This window comes from Cricetulus griseus, chromosome 3 (assembly GCF_003668045.3).
Source record: "Cricetulus griseus strain 17A/GY chromosome 3, alternate assembly CriGri-PICRH-1.0, whole genome shotgun sequence".
In the NCBI taxonomy this organism is placed as follows: domain Eukaryota; kingdom Metazoa; phylum Chordata; class Mammalia; order Rodentia; family Cricetidae; genus Cricetulus; species Cricetulus griseus.
In genome coordinates, this window is record NC_048596.1 from 157,801,203 (window position 1) to 157,821,473 (window position 20,271).

The 20,271-nt window shown below is 37.1% G+C and overlaps 1 protein-coding gene across 3 annotated transcripts in view; it reads left to right on the forward strand.

Moving 5' to 3' along the window:
* The window catches only part of Inpp4b (inositol polyphosphate-4-phosphatase type II B), a 373,594-nt gene that overhangs the window by 323,537 nt on the left and 29,786 nt on the right, over positions 1-20,271 (forward strand). For all 3 annotated transcript variants that reach the window (XM_035442520.1, XM_035442519.1, XM_035442521.1), the window contains 2 exons: positions 3,598-3,710; positions 6,905-7,059. In XM_035442520.1, coding sequence (XP_035298411.1) covers positions 3,598-3,710; positions 6,905-7,059 — 268 coding nt within the window. The remainder of the gene's footprint in view (positions 1-3,597; positions 3,711-6,904; positions 7,060-20,271) is intronic.

Consider the following 20,271-nt stretch of genomic DNA (forward strand, 5'->3'; position numbering starts at 1 on the left):
TAAAATGTTTGACAATGACCCTTCTGTTTCTATTGCATGGAAAATTTGAGAACAGGTATTAACTCTTCCTTGAATTTCTGGTAGAATTCTGTACTGAAACCATCTGGCCCTGGGCTTTTTTGGTTGGGAGACTTTTGATGACTATATCTATTTATTTAGGGGTTATTGTTCTATTTAAATTATTTATCTGTTCTTGGTTTAATTTTGGAAAGTGTTATCTATCCAGGAAATTGTCCATTTCCTGTAAATTTTTTTAATTTTGTGGAGTACAGGTTTTCAAAGTATGACCTGATGTTTCTCTGGATTTCCTCAGTGTCCATTGTTATGTTCCCCTTTTCAATTCTGATTTTGTTAATTAGCATTCTCTGTCTCTGCCTCTTGTTTAGTTTGGCTAGATGTTTGTCTATCTTGTTGACTTTCTTGAAGAACCAACTCTTTGTGTCATTGTGTGTTTGTAGTGTTTTCCTGCTTTCTACTTTATTGATTTCAGCCCTCAGTTTGATTATTTCCTGGCATCTACTCCTCCAGGGTGAGTTTGCTTCTTTTTGTTCTAGAGCTTTCAGTTGTGCTGTTGATTCTGTAGTGTGACTGTTCTCCAGTTTCTTCATGTGGACATTTAGTACTATGAACTTTCCTCTTAGTTCTGTTTTCTAAGTATCCCAAAAGTCTGGATATGTTGTGTCGTCATTCTCATTGAATTCTAGGCAGTCTTTAATTTATTTTTTATTTTTTCCTTGACCCAGGAATGGTGTAATTGTGCATTGTTCAATTTCCATGAGTTTGTAGGGTTTCTGAAATTTGTGTTGTTGTTGAATTCTAACTTTCAACCATGGTGATCTAATAGGATATAGGGGGTTATTCCAAATTTTTTGTGTCTGTTAAGGTTTGCTGTGTTGCTGAGTATGTGGTCAATTTTAGAGAAGGTTCCATGTGGTGCTTAGAAGAAGGTATATTCTTTTCTGTTTGGATGGAATGTTCTATAGATGTCTGTTAAACCCAATTGGGTCTTAAATTCTGTTAGTTCCTTTGTTTCTTTGTTTAGTTTCTGTCTGGTGGTCCTGTCTATTGGTGAGAGTGGGGTGTTGAAATCTCCACTATAGATGTGTGGTGTTTATTGTGTGATTTGAGTTTTAGTAATATTTCCTTTATGGATGTGGGTGCCTTTGTATTTGATGCATAAATGTTCAGAATTGAGACTTCATCTTGATGGATTTTTCTGTGATGAATATGAAATGACTTTCTTCATCCCTTTTGATTGTTATTAGTTTGAAGTCTAATTTGTTAGATATTAGGATGGCTACACCAGCTTTTTTCTTAGGGCCATTTGATTGGAAAAATCTTTCCCAACCCTTGACTCTGAGGTAATGTCTGTTTTTGAATGTGAAGTGTGTTTCTTGTATGCAGCAGAAGGATGGATTCTGTCTTCATATCCATTCTGTTAGTCTGTGTCTTTTTCTACGTGATATAAGACCATTGATATTGAGGGATATTAATGACCATTGATTATTATTTCTTGCTTGTTTTGGATTTGTTTTTGGTTGTGGTATTGTGTGTGAGTATTTTTCCTCTATTTCTGGGTTTTGGTAAAGTTAGATCATCTATTGCCTATGTTTTTCTTAATGTAGGTGCCTTCCTTGTGTTGGAGTTTTCCCTCCAGAACTTTCTGTAGGGCTGGATTTGTGGATATGTTTTGTGTAAATATGGTTTTGTTGTGTAATGTCTTATGTTCTCCATCTATTATGATTGAGAGTTTTTCTGGGTATAGTAGTCTGGGCTGGCATCCTTGCTCTCTTAGTGCTTGTAGGACCTCATGACTTTCACGGTTTCCATGAAGAAGTCAGATGTAATTCTGAAGGTTTGCCTTTATATGTTACTTGGCCTTTTTCCTTAGCTGTTCTTAATATTCTTTCTTTATTCTGTATGTTTGGGCTTTGATTATTATGTGGCAAGGGGACTTTTTGTTGTTGCTGGTTTGTTTGTTTGTTGTTAACATGTCACATGCTAGCGTCATTTGAGAATAGAGACTCCTGGTTGAGCAAATACCTCTATAAGGTTTGCCTTTAAGTATGGTGGTATATTGTTTATGAGCTAATAAAACCACTGAAAATCAGAATGCAAAGCTAGCTATACTAGACAGCAATAGAATCTAGTCAAAACTCTTTCTTTCCCAAGTTGCTTTTGGCAATGGTGTCTTATCCTAGCAATAATAGCCCTAACTAAGAGAGTGTTTGTGGTCAGCCTTTTCTTTGAGAGTCAGCTTTAGTTCTATGATAAAAGTTTGACATTTGAAACTTATGTCATTAAGTGAAATAATGTATATTTCACATAGGTATTTTAAATCTCTCTTCTGTAACTTGTGATATACAATAGAAGAATACTCACTTTATTCTATTCTCATGATACCTGAGATGTCCCCTTTCAACCATTTGTGGTCATTGGTGTCTATGCATTGACTGCATGTTTCCCTGAGATACTCCAGCGATTCTCTGGAAACAGTGTCAGGGACTACTCACAAGTCACTTGGCTAATGAAGCATCTGGTACAAACTTAGAAATTACAAACTTTCATCACTACTAAAGCAAATCTGGGTTAGTTTCATGATTAGATTTGGGACTGTCTGTTTAGTGTCTTCTGTGTAATTGGATAAACTAGATTTGGTCCTTAGGTTTTACGTACCTCATATCTTTTAGCCTTCATCTAAGATGTCGGAAATTCCTTATGCCTCAGTTTGTGAGCTACCTAGTACCTTTTGTACTATTATTACAGATCCAACACTGTTTTAAGGAGTATTTTTGTCCCCTTCATTGACTCATCAAGTGTCAGGAATATTTGCTTTTGTCTTTAGTGTACAGTGTAGGCCATTTGCTACCCATGCTATAGCTGTTAGTATGGATACATCTGACATATCCCTAGTCCATCTTCAGTTCTCTCCTGTCATTTGCCATTGCCTGTGCTGGGCTTCCCTGGAACACTTGTGCTCCTTGACAGCAGTGCCTCTTCTTTTTCTGTAAGAAATGTTTGGCAATGCTTAAATACAGTTTTCACTGTCAAAGTGGAAAGAATTCTTCTAGTGTCTGAATAGAATAAGTTTACAGAAGCATTTGGAATCCTATAATAGTCAGTAGTTCCATCCCAAGTAAAAAAGAATCTTATCTGACCCCAAAAGGCAATAGCATCAAGATAAGAGAAACTTCCTGTTTAGAAACTAGCTTCATATTTAAATTTTGAATTTTCAAATTTCTCTCACACATGATGTCCAACTTAATATTTGACTTGGTCCAGGCTAACTTCTTAGTGATGAAAAAAAGATGTTATCTAAGACATCTCTGACTCATGTGAAACATGTTTTCCTTGTTGTTTAATAGGCAGTTTGATATTATCATAGTCACATAGACTAGAGGGAGAGGAAACTGAAGCATGTATTCAGATAAAGGATAAAGCTGAAGAGATTAGTATCATTTCCCTTAAGTACTCTTTCCTCTAAAGGACATTTCTTGTTTTGAAAGTTGCAATTTCAGAAATGTTGCAAGAAACCTCCATAGGAAGCTTCATGCCGACCCTGTTTCTTGGTTTTCTCCTTTATTTTTTCTCCTTTAGATATTTCACATTTTCAAGAACAAAATGATTTAAAAGGATTGTTGGACAATCTCCATCAAAATATTCAAGCCAAAAAAAGAAAGAATGTAGAAATCATGTGGCTGGCAGCAACGGTAAGCACAAATGTCCATCTTTGCCCTTGTACACCATGACCAACAAGCATTGTCAGAAACATGTGATGTAGAGTCTAAGCCTAGGTTTCATCTTGCATTATCCAGTTAACAAGGCATCATTGCCTTGTGGATAATCTCATCAATAGAGATGGAGAAAGATTCCACTTGTGTGGTTGCCAGATCCCTGACTTAAGACCCATGGACATACTGTTCAGTTAATGAGCTTGTAAATGTATTTGTTAATTTGGGCATTGGCATAGAATTTCTTACTGATGATTGCATGGTGTAAGGAGCTGAACTGTGCATGGTTCTCTCTTTCACTTAATGGCACCCTCAGAGTGGAAGCTATGCCTGTTTTCCTGCCTAGACTGCCACAAGAATTAGGGAAAGAATCATGCCTGTGTTTTTAGGCTCTTCCTTGGCAACTTGAAACAGAGCTCATATTAAATTTATGAATTATGTTAAAATTTTAGATCCCAGGAACTTTCTTTGGGAAAGCATCCTTTCATAAGGAAAGGCACCCTAGAGATCTCTGTGATGAGTACATGTTTGCAGCCTTGGCTATGTCACTCCTACAATTCAGAGGTCAGGCGCCTTAACCCTGCAGTACACATTATTTATGCTCCATCAACAGCTTTTAAATCAGCCTTCCTACTATTACCAATGTTACTTAGTCACTTCTGGAAAACAAGGAAGGGATAATTTATCATGAAACCACAGAAAATAATCAACCAAGAAGACAGAGAAAAGTTCCTCCATGCCTCTTGGATCTGTTTGGGAAGAATCTCAAAGGCCACAAATCCAGGAAACACTGCTTACAAGCAGACCACTTATGCTGTTCACACTCAGCACCACACCAGTTACAGTTTTGTGTATCTTCAGATATCACCATGGTTACTAATTCACTAAAATTTCACTATCGTAAGCTCTACCTTATTTTGTGTTTTTGCTGAAAACAGCATCCAGGAAGTCCAATCATTTGCAAGGGCATCTAATATCTGGAGACCATATGAGCATGTCATTGTATAACTGAGGTAAAATCATCTAAAAAGATAAAGCAATGATAGATTTATGAAAATATGAATGTATATCTTCTCTTGGCACATTCTTTTTCTCATTTCCCATCAATCCTTCTTATTTCTAAAACAGTTTTCTGGTATGTATACCAATCACACAAGGTTCTTATACGACTCACAGTTGATTATGCATTCCCTAGCATTACAGTAAGTTGAAAGCTCCATTTCAATATCAGTTTTCTAACCAGAACAACTTAAGAATACCCTTAAAATGAAGAAACACAGGAATCCTCCATGACATTACCAAAGGCTTTATTTCTATTTCCCCCTTTCCTGTCTATATACTGTCTAATGAAATACTGCTTTTTTCAATGTCTCACAGTCTAATTAAAACACACAGTTTTTTTAATGTTTTTTTCTTGATTTAATTTAAATAATAAAAAGGAAAACTTTAAGAATCCAAATGCTATCTGAGTATGTACAAGCAAGCTTGCATCATTCACAAGCTGTAGAGAGACTGAAATCAAGAATTCTCTTGCAGACTGTGGCGAACAGCCCGCCTCTACTTGACTATAAATGCAGAACGCTAACTATCTCAAGCAGGAAGGGCACATGTGACTGTAGTAATATATTTTAAGGAATATTAATTCTTTTAAAATTATATCTCAAAAGTAACCATTAAGGTCTATTTTATGACTGTGAATAGTCAGCTTTTGAAAATGTGAAATACTATTTATTTGGGAGAATTCAAATTTTCTAAGTAAAAAGAGATTATATGGTAAAATCATACCCTCAGTTTTCTGTATCTACTTTTATTGGAAATAGAAATGAGTAAAAATCTGAATTAATAGGGACATATAAATCTTAATTTAAGTACCAAAATTACAATTAAAATACAGTGAAAAAAAAACTCTCAATAAAAACTGCTTTATGTTTCTTCTCTAAGCAGTCACTTTTAAGGCCTTGTTGATTCCAGATAATAAAGTAGATGGTTATTGTGTCACATTAATTTATCTTAATGCACATTGATTAGCATTGCTGCTGCTGCAGTTAATTATTGGTTTCTCATCCCAGAAACCACCATGGGCTAAAATAAAAGGGAGCAGAGGGGTCTACATGTTCAGAAGAAGACAATGATGAAAATGTGTATTCCTGAGTTAGTGACAGTTGTCTGTCTTATAGTAACAAGAGTCACAGAAGAACACCAGACATATAGAAGTTAAACCCTTGGTGTTTGGACTTAGGCAGACCAGTATTTGCAGTCTGTTCCTGCTCTGCTGTATACAGGTTACACAGTTTACATAAAGTCATAATTTTCCCTACTGTAAAGTGAGGATAGTCATGGCATCCACTAGGGTTTATGCTCCTTTCATCAGAAGAACATATCTGTCAGTCATCTAGAACCATGTGCTGTGTGACAATCAATGTAAAGTAAGGTAGCCAATTTAGTGCTCCCAGTATTGCACATGGTTCCCTTATGAATGCAGGTATTTGAAACAAAAATTCAAGCCCAGAAGAGTTTTTTTTAATTTTCAGTAGGTGATTTTAATACTTTTTATTATTTGAGAATTTCATACCTGCATATAATATGTTTTTATCAAGTCTACCCCTAATCATTTCCCTCATCTCTACCCACACCACCACTTTTCCCTCTCAATGTCATGTGCTCCTTTTTGAACCCACTGCATTCACTTAGTGCTGTCTATATGGGAATGTGTGCAGAACCATCTACAGAGCATAAGTAGCCTCTCATAAATAGAAATTATGATGAAAACTGACTCTCCCTTCCCCAGAAGTCATCAATTTCCAATTCTTCATTTAGGGGTGGGACTTCATGAGACCTTCTCATATCAATAATATGATTTTTGGCTGGTTGATCTTAAAACAGATATACTTTAGGTACACATTCAAGTGCCTAGCCTACGAGCAATATGTTTTGCTTCATTTTCAGCCAAGCTGATGCTCCTGAGTGGCATTTATGTAAATCAGGACCCTGCATGCCTCCTCTGTGGGGTCTATGACATCTCATTTAGTGGTGTTGATAGCCCCATACCTCCCACTCAAATCAATAAACAAGTTAAAGACAGCCTTCTAACTTAGAAAAGGAAAAGGCAATGTGTTTAATTTTTTAGGGTAGACAGAAGCACTTGATTCCTTGTTTTCATTTGTGTCTTGCAGATTTGTCGAAAACTCAATGGTATTCGTTTTACCTGTTGTAAAAGTGCCAAAGATAGGACATCGATGTCAGTGACTCTGGAACAGTGCTCCATCCTGAGAGACGAGCATCAACTGCACAAAGACTTTTTCATCCGAGCCTTGGACTGTATGAGAAGGTATTGCATGTGCCTTAAATTCTTTTTATGTTAAGGTCACACTTTTAACATTTTAAAATACATACCTCATTAGAAGACCAAACACTTAATAATTTCTTTGTATTTCCACATTTGGGGCAATAAAAGCAAATACAGTCATGCATACATTCAGTAAAATACATGGAAAACTTTGTTAATTTTTCATCTTGAGTTAAATGGCTCTGTATAACTAATGTATCCCTTAAATACTACATTTTCTTGGCATGTTTTGGTATGTACAAAATAACACTAGGTCAATAGACAAACAAAATCTCTCCAGACTCCCCATGGTTGGCATGGTCTTTGCATTGGTGACATTACCCATCAGAAAGGCAGAGTTGCTCTGATACTTCAGGGATCTGATATTACAACTCTACCAACATTTAAAATATTATACCCCAACTCATATCTTGATTAACACCCACAGTAATTAAATCAGAACTTAAAAGGAAGCCATAATGGAAAGAAAAGGTGTCTCCTTCAAAACATCTATCAGCAAGGACATGTGTGGATATAAAGGTGACAGAGATCATCTTAGAAGAGGTTTCTGGGCTCCACTGAGGGCTGTTTCCTGCTACTTCCTGTCTGTCTTACCATTAGCTGTACTGTCTTTTTGGGTCTGAATCCCCAGGGGAGACACAGATGCATGCCTGCATTGTTGCAATTGCTGTGTTTTCCACTGACAAGAGGCTTCTGACGTCTCCATCTTCTGTTTTACATCTTTCATGTCTTCTGGCATTTTCATTGTTCAGTAGAGATCTGTCATCAGTTTTGACACCCATTTGAGGAAGGTTTAGAAGCCTGGCATGAACATCTCAGCCATATAAAATATGTTTTATTGCCATAAACTTCTTTCAAAAATAAGCTTTCAGTACTAATGGGGGAAATATGAATGCAAAGATGACATCTAATTTCAGAAATGGAACACAGATGTCACTGTGGGTGCCTAGGTACTGGAATAGCACAGTAAATAGGCTAGGGCCACCAAAGAAATAACATGACTTAACTACCAGGTGGTGGACCTCTAAATTAGAAAGGAAATTCTTCAAGCAGGTAAAGGAGAGGCATGTTTTCCTATGCGTGCTGAACCATGAGGATGCATATTTTTGTATTACATAGATTTGTGCATAATTGCTAGTACATGTGAAACTTTTTTGCTTATGATGTGACCTTTATAGGACTTTGTGATTGAGAAGTACTTTTCTCTCTCTTTCTCTTTTAAATCAAGCTGCAAGAGATTTAACCTAAACTCAATCATGTTTTTAAATTTCGTGTCTCTATTTCTCTGTTAATATTTTACTCTTTAAATTCTTTTATGCTAACTTTCAAACCAGTCAAATTTATCCCTTAGTTTGTGTGTTTATAAAGTAGTTATTTTAGAGTATGAGAGTTTCCTTGGAAATGAGTGTAGGTGTGCACATGATTCAAAAAAAGGCATATTGATTTAAAAATCATATAACTGCTTGTATTTCCCTCTTTAAGAATTTGGCTTTGTAAGACAAACTCATAAGAGCATACACTCTATCAGCACTGTACAGGAGGTCAGAGGACAGCATTCGAGGTGTGTGTGTGTGTGTGTGTGTGTGTGTGTGTGTGTGTGTGTGTGTGTGTGTTATATGTCATTACATAGAAACATGAGCTTTGATCTCACATAGTCATCTTGAGATTTTCTCCTAAGAAACAACAGACCTGATGTCGAGAGTGTTTGGCATTGAGCAATTAAAGGTCTCCAATCACATCATTTGCACAGGTGTCACCAGAAATTATTTTAGTATATATTTAACTACTTCAAGTTCATTAGTTAAAATAGAAATTACGCCAAAAGTCATGTTCTTTTAGAACTTCCAGGTTATGTATAAAACTAGAGTGCTTTGTCTCCATTGGCCCATAGAGAGTAAAATATAATGGTGTAATTTATACTCTTTCATTTCAACATGCTCCGTCATATTCACCAATGTATGCAGACACTGAGTGCAGTCTCTCATCCAGATCAAAATAACTATAACAGTACAGGGGTCAGAAGGTAGCAGAACACCAAGAACCTTGCAGAGGACACCAGTTCTTCCCACACAGACAGCAGTTTCTCAGGAATAAGAATGTCTCAACTTGTTGGTGGATTGTAATTGATTACCAGAACCTTGAAATGGTAATTTTAACCACTGAATAGTCCAGCTTTTCCTTTATGGTGATAGAGCCGTTTTCCAAGGACTTCACTACATGACCTGTGAAGTCCCTCCCTCCAGACATTGACCTTGAATGATTATCAGACACCTTCAGGAAGTTATACAGTTAGTTGTGTTTAGGTGAAAAATCTTAGGTATGTAAAGAGAGCAAAATTATTTAAGAACTTGACCTACATTCTAGGATACAACATTGGATTTAATACTACTTTAAAGTTTTATTTAACTTATGTGTGTGTTGTATGTATATATTGTCGGTGTGTGTTGTGTGTATATGTGTGTGTGTGTTGAGTCTGTGTGTGTGTTCTGTGCAGTGTGTATGTTGTGGGTATATGTGAATATGCACACTCGTGAGCACTCTTGTCTTGGTGTGATTTTGAGGTCAGAGGAAACTTACTGGAGCAGAATCTCTCCATCTACCTTGTGTGTGCCAGAGATCAACTCAGGTCTTAAGCTTAGCAGGAGCACCTTTACCCATTGAGCCACCCAGTGTTTTAAATTTTGTTGTTTGTGTTGTTTTTTACTTACTACACATGTAATTTTAACTTATCAACAGTTGCATCTTATTTATCTTTGGATCATTCCAACCACTTTTAAGGCTTTTTTTCAAAAGTTTGTCAAAGTTATCACAAGTTATTCTCTTATGATGCCAGTAGTAGCAGTGACCTACAGCTCCCAGTTAATCACAGATCTCTCAGGGGGATGGATGCAATGCCACGTGGTGCTGTGTCACTAAGATATGATGCCCATCAGGCCAGGTTCATTAAGTACACATACAGCTTATTGCATTGTCAGATCATAGTGGAATTCCTGGGACTTGATTCTGTCACAAGCTGAGGTCTGTCTGCATTACTTTCAGTGGCATGTTCATGACATAATGGCATGTTTGATAGAAATGGTGGATTTCAGACCACTTCTTCATCTGGGAATGGTAGCAAGAAATCAGGTGCCTCCTACTCAGTTCGAATCTCTTCGTGGTGACTGTGGTGACAGGACAATGATTAGCATCAATCACTCCCAACTCCTGTCAGAAGATACATTGTTATGATAAATCATTCCGCCAAAAGCAAATGAGCCCCACTGCCATGTGTGTGCTTTACACCAGCCAGCCACAATACCTGATATTTACCATAGGGGGATATGATTTATGAAATGTTATGCTTTGTTAAGTGAGCCCTGAACCACTGAAGTATACAAAATGGTATTTAGGATGCCTTGCTTGTTCATAAGACACTTCTGAAGAGGAATATTAATTATTTGCATAGGTACAGTCCCTCTTTGTTTTTTTTCTACATCAGTTTATTTTTCTTCACTTTTGTTGATCAGATAATTTTATGGATTGCTGGAATCTATTTCAGGATTAAGGAGATTTGTAAGCACTGAAGCTGAGTATCTGAAGCTGGCAGGTAATTGCAGATGGTCTTAAAGGCTATGTCAGTATAGAACATGATAGGCAGGGATACATTTTCTATTAGTGCTTTCACCTTCATCAAAAACTTCAGTGATGGATTTTTGTATTATCTCTGACCACATCTGTGAGCATTAACAGAAATAACCTAAGAGGTATCATTCAGTGATGTGTAGGAACATTTATTTGGGTTATGCTTTCAGAAGCTCCAGGTACCATCACTTAGCTTCCTTGCTTTGGTCTTGCTTAGGTTATACTTCATGACTAGAGTGTGTGGTGGTTGTGGATGCTCAATGAACAGTGACTCAGAAGAAACTAGAGAGATAGGAAGGAGCCAAACTCATTATTGTTTTCAAAGACAGGCACAAAATAATCTAACCTACTTCTAACCTAGGTCCCACTTCCTGGTAGCACCACAGATTGGCAACATACCTTTAATAAAAAGACCCATGGGGGGCATTGCAGATCAAACTTAGGGCATCCTATTCTGACTGTTGGAGATCCATATTTATCTCATGATGCAAACATTTACATCATCTCCAGAGCTCCCACAGAATAGGTCCAATTTTTCTTTCATGATGTTTTATTAAGGAGGATTTGTGGATAACTACAGGGTAAGATGAGTCCAGCTGAAAGCAATATATATTGCTTTCATTTTTAAAATATGAAGGTTCAGTGGTATGGGACAAGAGGCTCTCTTGGGTTTAGATAGAGAAAAACAGGGTGTTTTGACAGGAATTTTTGGCAGGCTAGGTATTTTTATAAGCCTGTTAGGTGGGAAGAGCAGATTGTATTTTGCAGGAGGAAAGGGAAGTCCCAGCAGAGATACAAAGGAAATTTCAGCAGCCTTAGGAAAATGACCAATGGTTTTGCACTTGGGAAATGAGGTGTGACAGAAATGTATACAGAAAGAAGCATTCACTAAAGTAGCAAAAATACAGGTAACTTTGGAGGGAAGGATCTTTAGTAAGGTTCTTATGGCCACCCCTAGGAAGTTCATGCATATTCAAGAAGATTGAGACAGGAGAGTGAAAGAAGTGATTCCCAGATGCTGCTTAGCCACCTAACCTAAAGATGGCTTCTTATTTGTTCATTTGTTTGTTTTTCAAGGAAGGCTCTCTTACTCCAGGATGGCCTAAAATCCATTGTATTCAAGGATAACTTTAAAATTCTGATCCTCCTGCCTCTACTTCCCAAATGCTGAGGTTACAGGTGTGCACCACTATATCTTCTGTTTGTAGTACTCGGGACCAATCCAGAGCTTCCTGCATAGCACACAAGTACTCTACCAGCCGAACCACAACCTTAGGATTTCTTAATGAGCTGTCTTCCTATAAGCAGTCCTTGAGACTTTTCCTGGATGTTGATTTCACAAATGTACATACTTGGTGTGATATGTTCTTATTACCCTGTTCTCACAGGGTAATACAAGATGTTTCAAATAATGTAGTATTTATAACACCTAAAAAAACTTGCCTTATGTCAGTATGCCTTCAGTCATCATAAAAAATCTAACTTGAATTCTGTCTAAGCTACTCCATTTCTAATCCCATGGAACACACTGTGTGCTTTCACAAGCCAAAAGACTGCAAGCTTTGCTCCAGAGTGGGAGATCACAGATGCGAGAGACCTTCAGATGTCTAGTTTAATGTTTGTGCCCTCAGGATCATGGCCGAAAGCCCTATGTAATTACGTACAATTACACTGCATTCTATGCCATTCAGTGAGCAACCCTGAATTCACATGAGCAAAGATGACATCATTATAGGGAATCAAGAATATAATTTATAAAGCATATCATTTGCAAAATTGGTAGTTCGTTAGCTGTAACAAACTACATGACATTTCTAGAGCATTGCAGCATTGTTTGTGGGAGATCAGTATTCAAAAATACTTACAGAGGCTCAGAGTGAAGCTAACTCTACAGAGAACAATAGGCCTCAATATGGTCCATAAAGTAAGCATACAGAACAATGAGGAGAAGGATGCTGCTTGCAGTTAAATTACCTAGTTCTCCCATCTCTTAACAAGGGGAGTCAAATTCTAAAAGCTCTTAGACACTTGTCTGTAAAATGGAAACACACACACACACACACACACACACACACACACACACACACAAATACACACACACTGTGACTGGAAAGCATATGATAAAGTTGAACTGTTTAATGTGGTACCTTTACAGCTTCCTCTCCTCATCACAGAGCATCCTCATGAACATGTAGTAAAATAAACATTCCAAAAGCACTTAACACTGTATTAGTTACACAGTGAAACTCAGTAAATGTTAAAGGCTGATGTGGCTATTGCTGGCACTGTGTAGTAATGGTCTCTATTTGCTTTTTTTTCTATAAGCTGCTGTTTTATCAATGGATCCCCATAGGAATTATTCTACTAAAGCTGATGATGGGATGCCCTCGGACTATACTGAAGAAGTTAAAAGACTGTGCTTTTAAGTGATTTACTTATGTAGAACATTCTTTTTCTAAAACATGTGTATTTGTGGAGAGAGAGAGAGAGAGCGAGCGAGAGAGAGAGAGAGACAGAGACAGAGACAGAGAGACAGAGAGAGACAGAGAGAGACAGAGAGAGAGACAGAGAGAGAGACAGAGAGAGAGACAGAGAGAACATGTATTTAATTCCCTCTTGTATAAGCTAGTCAAAAGCTCAGCACTATTCTTATGAAGCATCCGTATCAGATGTGTAGCATTTTTAGGGGCTTTTTGTTTTCATTTTTGAATACATCCACTGCATTCCTAGATCCTTTTTATGATATGACCCTCCCATTTACCCTTGCTTCTAACTTTTCATTCTTATAACTTGATGAATTAGTTACACTCATTTAAATTATTCTAATTTTAAAACAATAAGAAAAAGTACAATTACTTAAGCAACAATAAAGAAGTGGCATGCATTCCCAGTCAACACTGAGTAGTACTAATGCAGTTTTTCCAAACTTCAACAAATCTAGTCTCTTACATTTGCATGTTTGTGTTTTCAAAATTGTGCATATGCTAAACTATTTGAGAAATAGAGGCATTATGCTTTTACATGCCTAGGAGTTTCCAATCACCTTAACAGCACCTTTGTTATTGAGTGTGGAAAGGCAATCTATACCATCTTTTGTTCACTTTTTATTTCTTAACTTTGCAACACAAACTGTTATAATCCTTATAACATGATTCTGTGAATTTTTTTCCACTTAAATACACCAGAACAAGAGATAGAGGACTGTGGGAGCTGCCAAGAGATATTACTTGAGACAGAATCAGAGAAGTAATTACTCTCTCCTCTGTAGAAATTTGCTGGGTTTTAGCAAATTTGAAATAGAAAGCTTCATGGAAAATCCACAGCATCCCCATTCACTCTAAAGAAGAAAAATTATCTTATAAAATACAAAATCCATGTGCTGCATGGGGCAATTGAATATTTTATTAAGGATTTTTATGATTGTAAAGTTAAACAACACTGGCCAAATACACATGAGTGCATCTTGACCACAGACCATTTGTGGCTGGGTGGATTTCCAGAGCCCAAGCTTCAACTGTGTTTAATAGGTTAATGTCTTGCTTTGAATGGTTTGACTAAATTCATACAATTTTAACAAGTATATTAATAACTTGAAGTTTGGTGATAAATTGTGCAGTTCTTGAACAGAGAATTGAGCTTAATAATGAATACAAATCAGTAAGAGTGGGAATAAAAATGACCCGGGTCCATGTAACTTTGTATTGCAATAACTCGGTAGTGAAATTGTAGCTTTGAAAGCTGCACTCATGATCTACAGGCATTTTGTATAATTAGAACTCAGTTCTGAACCACAGAGCTTTTGTGGGGAAGGAGTTAAATATATCTATTTTTAGAAAATTGTGCCATTTTGATATTCATATAATCCACTGTAACCTGCTCTGATGCAGTGCTTAAGGTTCTTTCTTTCATAAATTAAAATTTCATGCTGAAGAGGTTATGGTTTTAAATCGTAATGTAAAACGGACACTATATTCTTTTTCTATTTAGGGCAAGGTAAAGGAATGTCATGGCTCTTTGCAGTCTGCCCTATATAGTTTTATGATAAATGTGAACATGGTTATTTTTCTACCTTTAGCTATAGCCCTTGAATAGCAAAGAATGGGGTTACATTAAATAACCTTGTAACAGGTGCTGAGTTGAAAGTGAAGAATATTCCATTTTAGGAACCTTAGAAATTTGGGGATGTTACACAAAAATACTTGGCAAAAGTATCTTTTTCTTTTAAATTTAGCCTCAGGTTGGAAGGCAGTAGTCACTGTTTGGATAGCCTTACCTCAGCTAAATGCCTAGCATGAAAGGAAAAAGTGATCCATGGGAGAGTTTGGAGAAAAAGAAAAGGGAAGGGGTGTAATTATGTTAATCTCAAAAATAAGTTACATTGTCCTAACACATTTCCAAATGTTGAACTCTGATAATTTCCTTCGGGTTTTGTAAGTTATTACAAAATTTTCATTTAACTGATTTAAAACAATGAAAAAGAAATAAGATCTAAGAATCTAGAATTATGTGTACAGTTAGTGAAGGAGGTATAGATCAATGTTCCCTTTTATGCGGCTTTGACATGGTAGAACTATATATGGATTCATTCTTCCTCCTAAGGCTGAGATGCCATGGACCACAAGGATGGTGTGTGGCTCTCACACTGGCAAATGACTTTCCCCATAATCTACCTCTCCACCTCTGCTGTCCCCAAGTGTCTAAAGGAGAATGTGGTAGATAGTGCACCACAGAGGCAGGTTTCTCCCTGAAAGTGCTCAGCGTTTGATACTTTTGGCATACCCCTGAAGAAACATAGATAATAAAATAATGCATATTCTCAGACACAAAAAAACATTTTTGCCTTATGGCCATGTGGCCATTGGTGCTAAGATTCAGTATATCAAATGAACAAAAAAGTCTTACTCAAGAACTTCAACAAATGTAAATGTCTTTCCATCTTTTCATCTTACATATGTGAAGTCTATTAATATTTTTCCTATCAAATCAGTGTTATGAAGCAAAGTAGATATCATTTTTCCCAAACTTCACAATATTTTAAAGAACAATTAATTCATCATTAGTTTTAGTCTATGCATTGTTCTTTGAACTAACCCTTCAGGATTTTTCCACTGAGGATTCTGTGTTGAATATAAGTGAATGTCTCGAGTTTCTATGGGATTTGATGGTGCTGGCTCAATTAGGGCAGATTTGTGGAGTGACACAGGGTGTTCTCATGCATCAGAACTTTTTCCACTCTGAGGAATTAAGGTTAGATCTTTGTGTCTAAGCAAATGGTAGAAAGTTGCTTACTTTTGGAAACATTTAAGATTTATAATCCAAATAAAGTAATTGAAATTGAAAGATGAATTGGAATAAGCTTTTGAAATGTCACTCTTTGACTTTATCTGGAGACCAAAGCTATAGACTTAAGCAATAAATAAAATATAGTTGGTTCACATAAATAATAATCTATAGTAAATGACTTAAGTACAAAATGATTTGAGTGTTTCTTTTGAGTAAACCTATCTTGATTTTTTTGTAAATTTATTCATATCTCCTAGTCATAGTGACTGTACTTAGAGATTGATTTGTCCTTATAAGACCTTTGAACCCTTCCAGTAACTAAATACAATACTGACTTTTAAATTTCCCAGGATTCACGAATCTTATTAAAGTGAGATAAAGTTGAGAAAAGCACTGTAAATATCTGTGTCAACATTCCTTGATTGCTTTGTTCTTTGTTTCCATGAGTTGGTGAACTCATGGAATTTTAGTGGCAGAAAAAAACTACTTAATAATGTCTTGATTGTTCATCTTCCATCAGTCAGCTTCAGACTCTTTCTCTTTCTATGTGCTTAGAGCTTTCCATGCCAATGTTATTTTATTATGAAAGCCTTTGGGAGAGACCTTGGTTATTACCTAATGAACCTGCCAACAAAGGCAAGGGTTTTTTATATGACATCCCTGATGTGTTGGTAGATGACCTTTCCCTGAGCACATTTCATCACATTACTTCATGTGATGATCCTTACCATAGGTGAACAGTGATGAGCTTAATAAAGTCTCTCATCCTATGAAGCTGAAATCTGTCACTTCTCCTCCTCCTGTGGGAAACTCATCTTTACCTAGATCAACAGACACACGTCACTGCTCCTCCCATATCATACCCACTTCTCAAATGTCTGGAAGTGGTTTCCAGGTTGCAGGAAATTGTTGTTACAAACCCTTCATGATGGAAAAGCATGTGCCACTCTTCCAGAATGCCACTTTTGCCATCTCTCAACACATTTCCTATTTCAATTCTTTATGACTACTTACAAGCAAAAATCAGATGGCTTGTTTTCAATACGAATAACACAAAGTAAGATGAGACAAAGGGCTGACTTTATTCTTCAGCTTATCCTCCCCTTGATGGCCCCACCCTTCCTCTTTCCTACCTTGCTTTCCTTCTTGCCTTCCTGCCTCATTGCATAACAAATAGAGAGATGTTCCAGTGCTGTATGTATCCTCTGCAGCAGGATTTCTGGCTATCTTTACTTAGACACTTCATATTTCACAATGACATACAAATAAATACACTCTTTCTATTGACCCTATCACTAAGATAAGAGCATTGAAGTGAATGGGGATTATATGTTTCCTATGTTTTAAGAAATGGGACGGAGTTTTGTGATAAAATATACTTGATTTTCTGTATGTTTGTGTGGTCTCTCTCTCTCTCTCTTTCTCTCTCTCTCTCTCTCTCTCTCTCTCTCTCTGTGTGTGTGTGTGTGTGTGTGTGTGTGTGTGTGTGTGTGTGTGTGTCTGTGTGTGTGTGTGTGTTTGTGTTGGGCAGTGTGCATACACAAATACATGTATATGCTTGCTTACAGAGGCCAGAGGCCAAATTGTGGTGTTGTTCCTCAGATGTTATTCACATTTACTTATTTCTTTGATTGTTTTATATTTTATCATTCATTCATTCATCTGTTCATTCATTTATAGGCAGTGTCTCTCACTGACCTAAAGTTCTCCAAGTGGGCTAGGCAGCCTTGATTGCAAGTACCAGGGGTCCATGTGTCTCTGCTTCCCCAATGCTGGAATTAAAAGTGTTCACCATTAAGCATAGCTTTTTTTGTGTATGTTTTTGGACTCAGGGAAAGTATTGACTGGATAAATCATGTGCTATCAGAAATAGGAAGGTTGTTTATCCAGTCAACACTTTCCCTGAGTCCACAAGCAGCATTTATATAAATAAGCAAGTATTCTAAATTACCATTTAACAGGTAAATCCAGAGTAGTGATGCCTTTGGATACTGAGTTAATCACATTGCACAATCATGGAAAGTATAAAACTAAAAGCAAGTGGAGTATACAGCACAGGAGGCCACTCTGAATACAGCACAGGAGGCCACTCTGAGTACAGCACAGGAGGCCACTCAGAGTACAGCACAAGAGGGCCACTCTGAGGATAGTTTGCAGTTGACTCTGTGTTTTAACTAGACCATGAATTGTTGACCAAATCTGAAATTTGGGAAGATAGCTAATTTGCAACTTGATTCTAGGTCCCTTCAATTCTACATTGAACAGAAGCAGTATCACTAAGCCAAGTGGAATAGAATGTCCCTTGGTGACCAGTTTCAGTGACCATATCCTGGTTTGAATGAATTAAGCTACAAGTCACAACACTGAGCCATGATAATTTTGCTGGGGTACAGCCTTTACACTCATGGTTTGCCAACCACCATAAGGAGCATGTCTATCACAGGAATTTGACTCCCTTCTCTGCTTTTTCTTTGTAGTGTCATGTGCAGACTGCACATGGTAGCACTGGCTGACTTGATTGTCTGTTCAATGTATGAAACATGTTCTATCTTACACTGAGTCACTAGAGTGGAAGATAACTACCATGAGATGTAGATGATTCTGAACATTTTCTTATATCAAAGAAAACGGTGTCTGAGTGTCCATCATGTACCAAACATCTTGCCACATTCTGGAATCATATAAAACATGTACTAGGCTCTTTCTTTCCAAAAAGCTCCAAACACGCTTGGTGAGGATCAAACACAAATAAACAATGACAGAGATATTCTTCTAGGGCTCTGTGTACAGGATCCTTCTGAAATATCAGAGGGCAGTTAAGTTAGTGAGAAAAGGAAGAATGTCTTGGATGTGCAGGGGTCTATGAGGAAAGAGTATCTCCCAAGCTGGCATCATTGCCAGATGGGGAAAATAAAGAAATATTTTCCACCCATTTAGCAAACTGGTTTTAAAAAGCTCTTTCTGGAGCTATGGATCTGGTTCTTTTGGTAAAGTATGTCACTTCCAAGCAAGAGGATCTACATGTTTGATCTCCAGATGCCATTTATAAAAGGCCAGGCATGGTGGCATGCCTTTGTAATCTCAAAATTGTGAAATAAGAGACAGGCAAATGCCTAGGGGTAACTTGCCAGATAACCAAGCCTACATGGTAAGTTATAGGCCAGTAAGAAAATATACCATAAAAATAGTGAGGAAGTATATAAATAAATGTGGGTGACAGCTAGGAGGGACACCTGATGTTGCCATCTGCCCTACAAACATGCATACATGCATGCCCGCATGTGTAACTCTACACAGGAGCATATACACAGATACACACACACACACACACACAGAGAGAGAGAGAGAGAGAGAGAGAGAGAGAGAGAGAGAGAGCCATAATGTAGATATTTCAGTATGCTTTTACATGAGATTTAATATTGAGACATGTTAACAACATATAGTGGATTATCAAATGATGACCCCAGAGAAAGTAATGACTTTAAGAGGAACTTAAAAGTGCTATTTGTTAGTTGCCACTTTCAAAAGCTCTTTATTTCCCCATAAAGATAAAGGTTTTCCAGTTGAATTCTAACCTGGCTGTACTGTCTCCTTTTATAGATGGCTAGAAAGCTGGAAACAAATCAAAAGACAATTCCCCATTAGTTTCTACCTCAGTTGACCCGACACCAATACTTGTAAAGACCATAACTACTCAACCCCAGCTAACAGCCTTTTATTCTCAAACAGGGGCAGCTGTGTCTGAGCAGGCTACCATTCAGCAAATACTCCTATGGTGTTTTGTTTCAACAACCCTCCCAATAGCTTTGATATCAAATTGGACTTAGGAAAATATGTTAAAATTCTATTTAGATAAAAGAGAACTACATGACAGGCTTTGTCTTCCTTTTTTTTTTTTTTTTTTTTTTTTTTAGTACTCAACTCCTTTATCCTTTTCACTGCCTCATTCATAATTGTTGTGAGGTGAGCATGCTACATGAATTCTTCAGGTCTTTGACGATTATAAAGAACTGCATAATGCAGAGACTCTATATGCTGTTAGGACAGAGAACAAACTGAGCCCCAAAATGGTCTCTTCAATGATGCTCTAAAGGAGAAAAAGATACTAAGTTTAATCTCAGAAATAATAGTCTCATGCTATTGCACTACCCTTTTGAACCCACCTATGAAAATGAAGGATTGTCTTCCTGGGAATGAGTCCAGGAGATTGTTTGTCCTCAGTCTGAAGCTTATTTGTTTTATTGTTGTTGTTGATGTTTGGGTTTTTTGTTTGCTTGGGTTTTTTTGTTT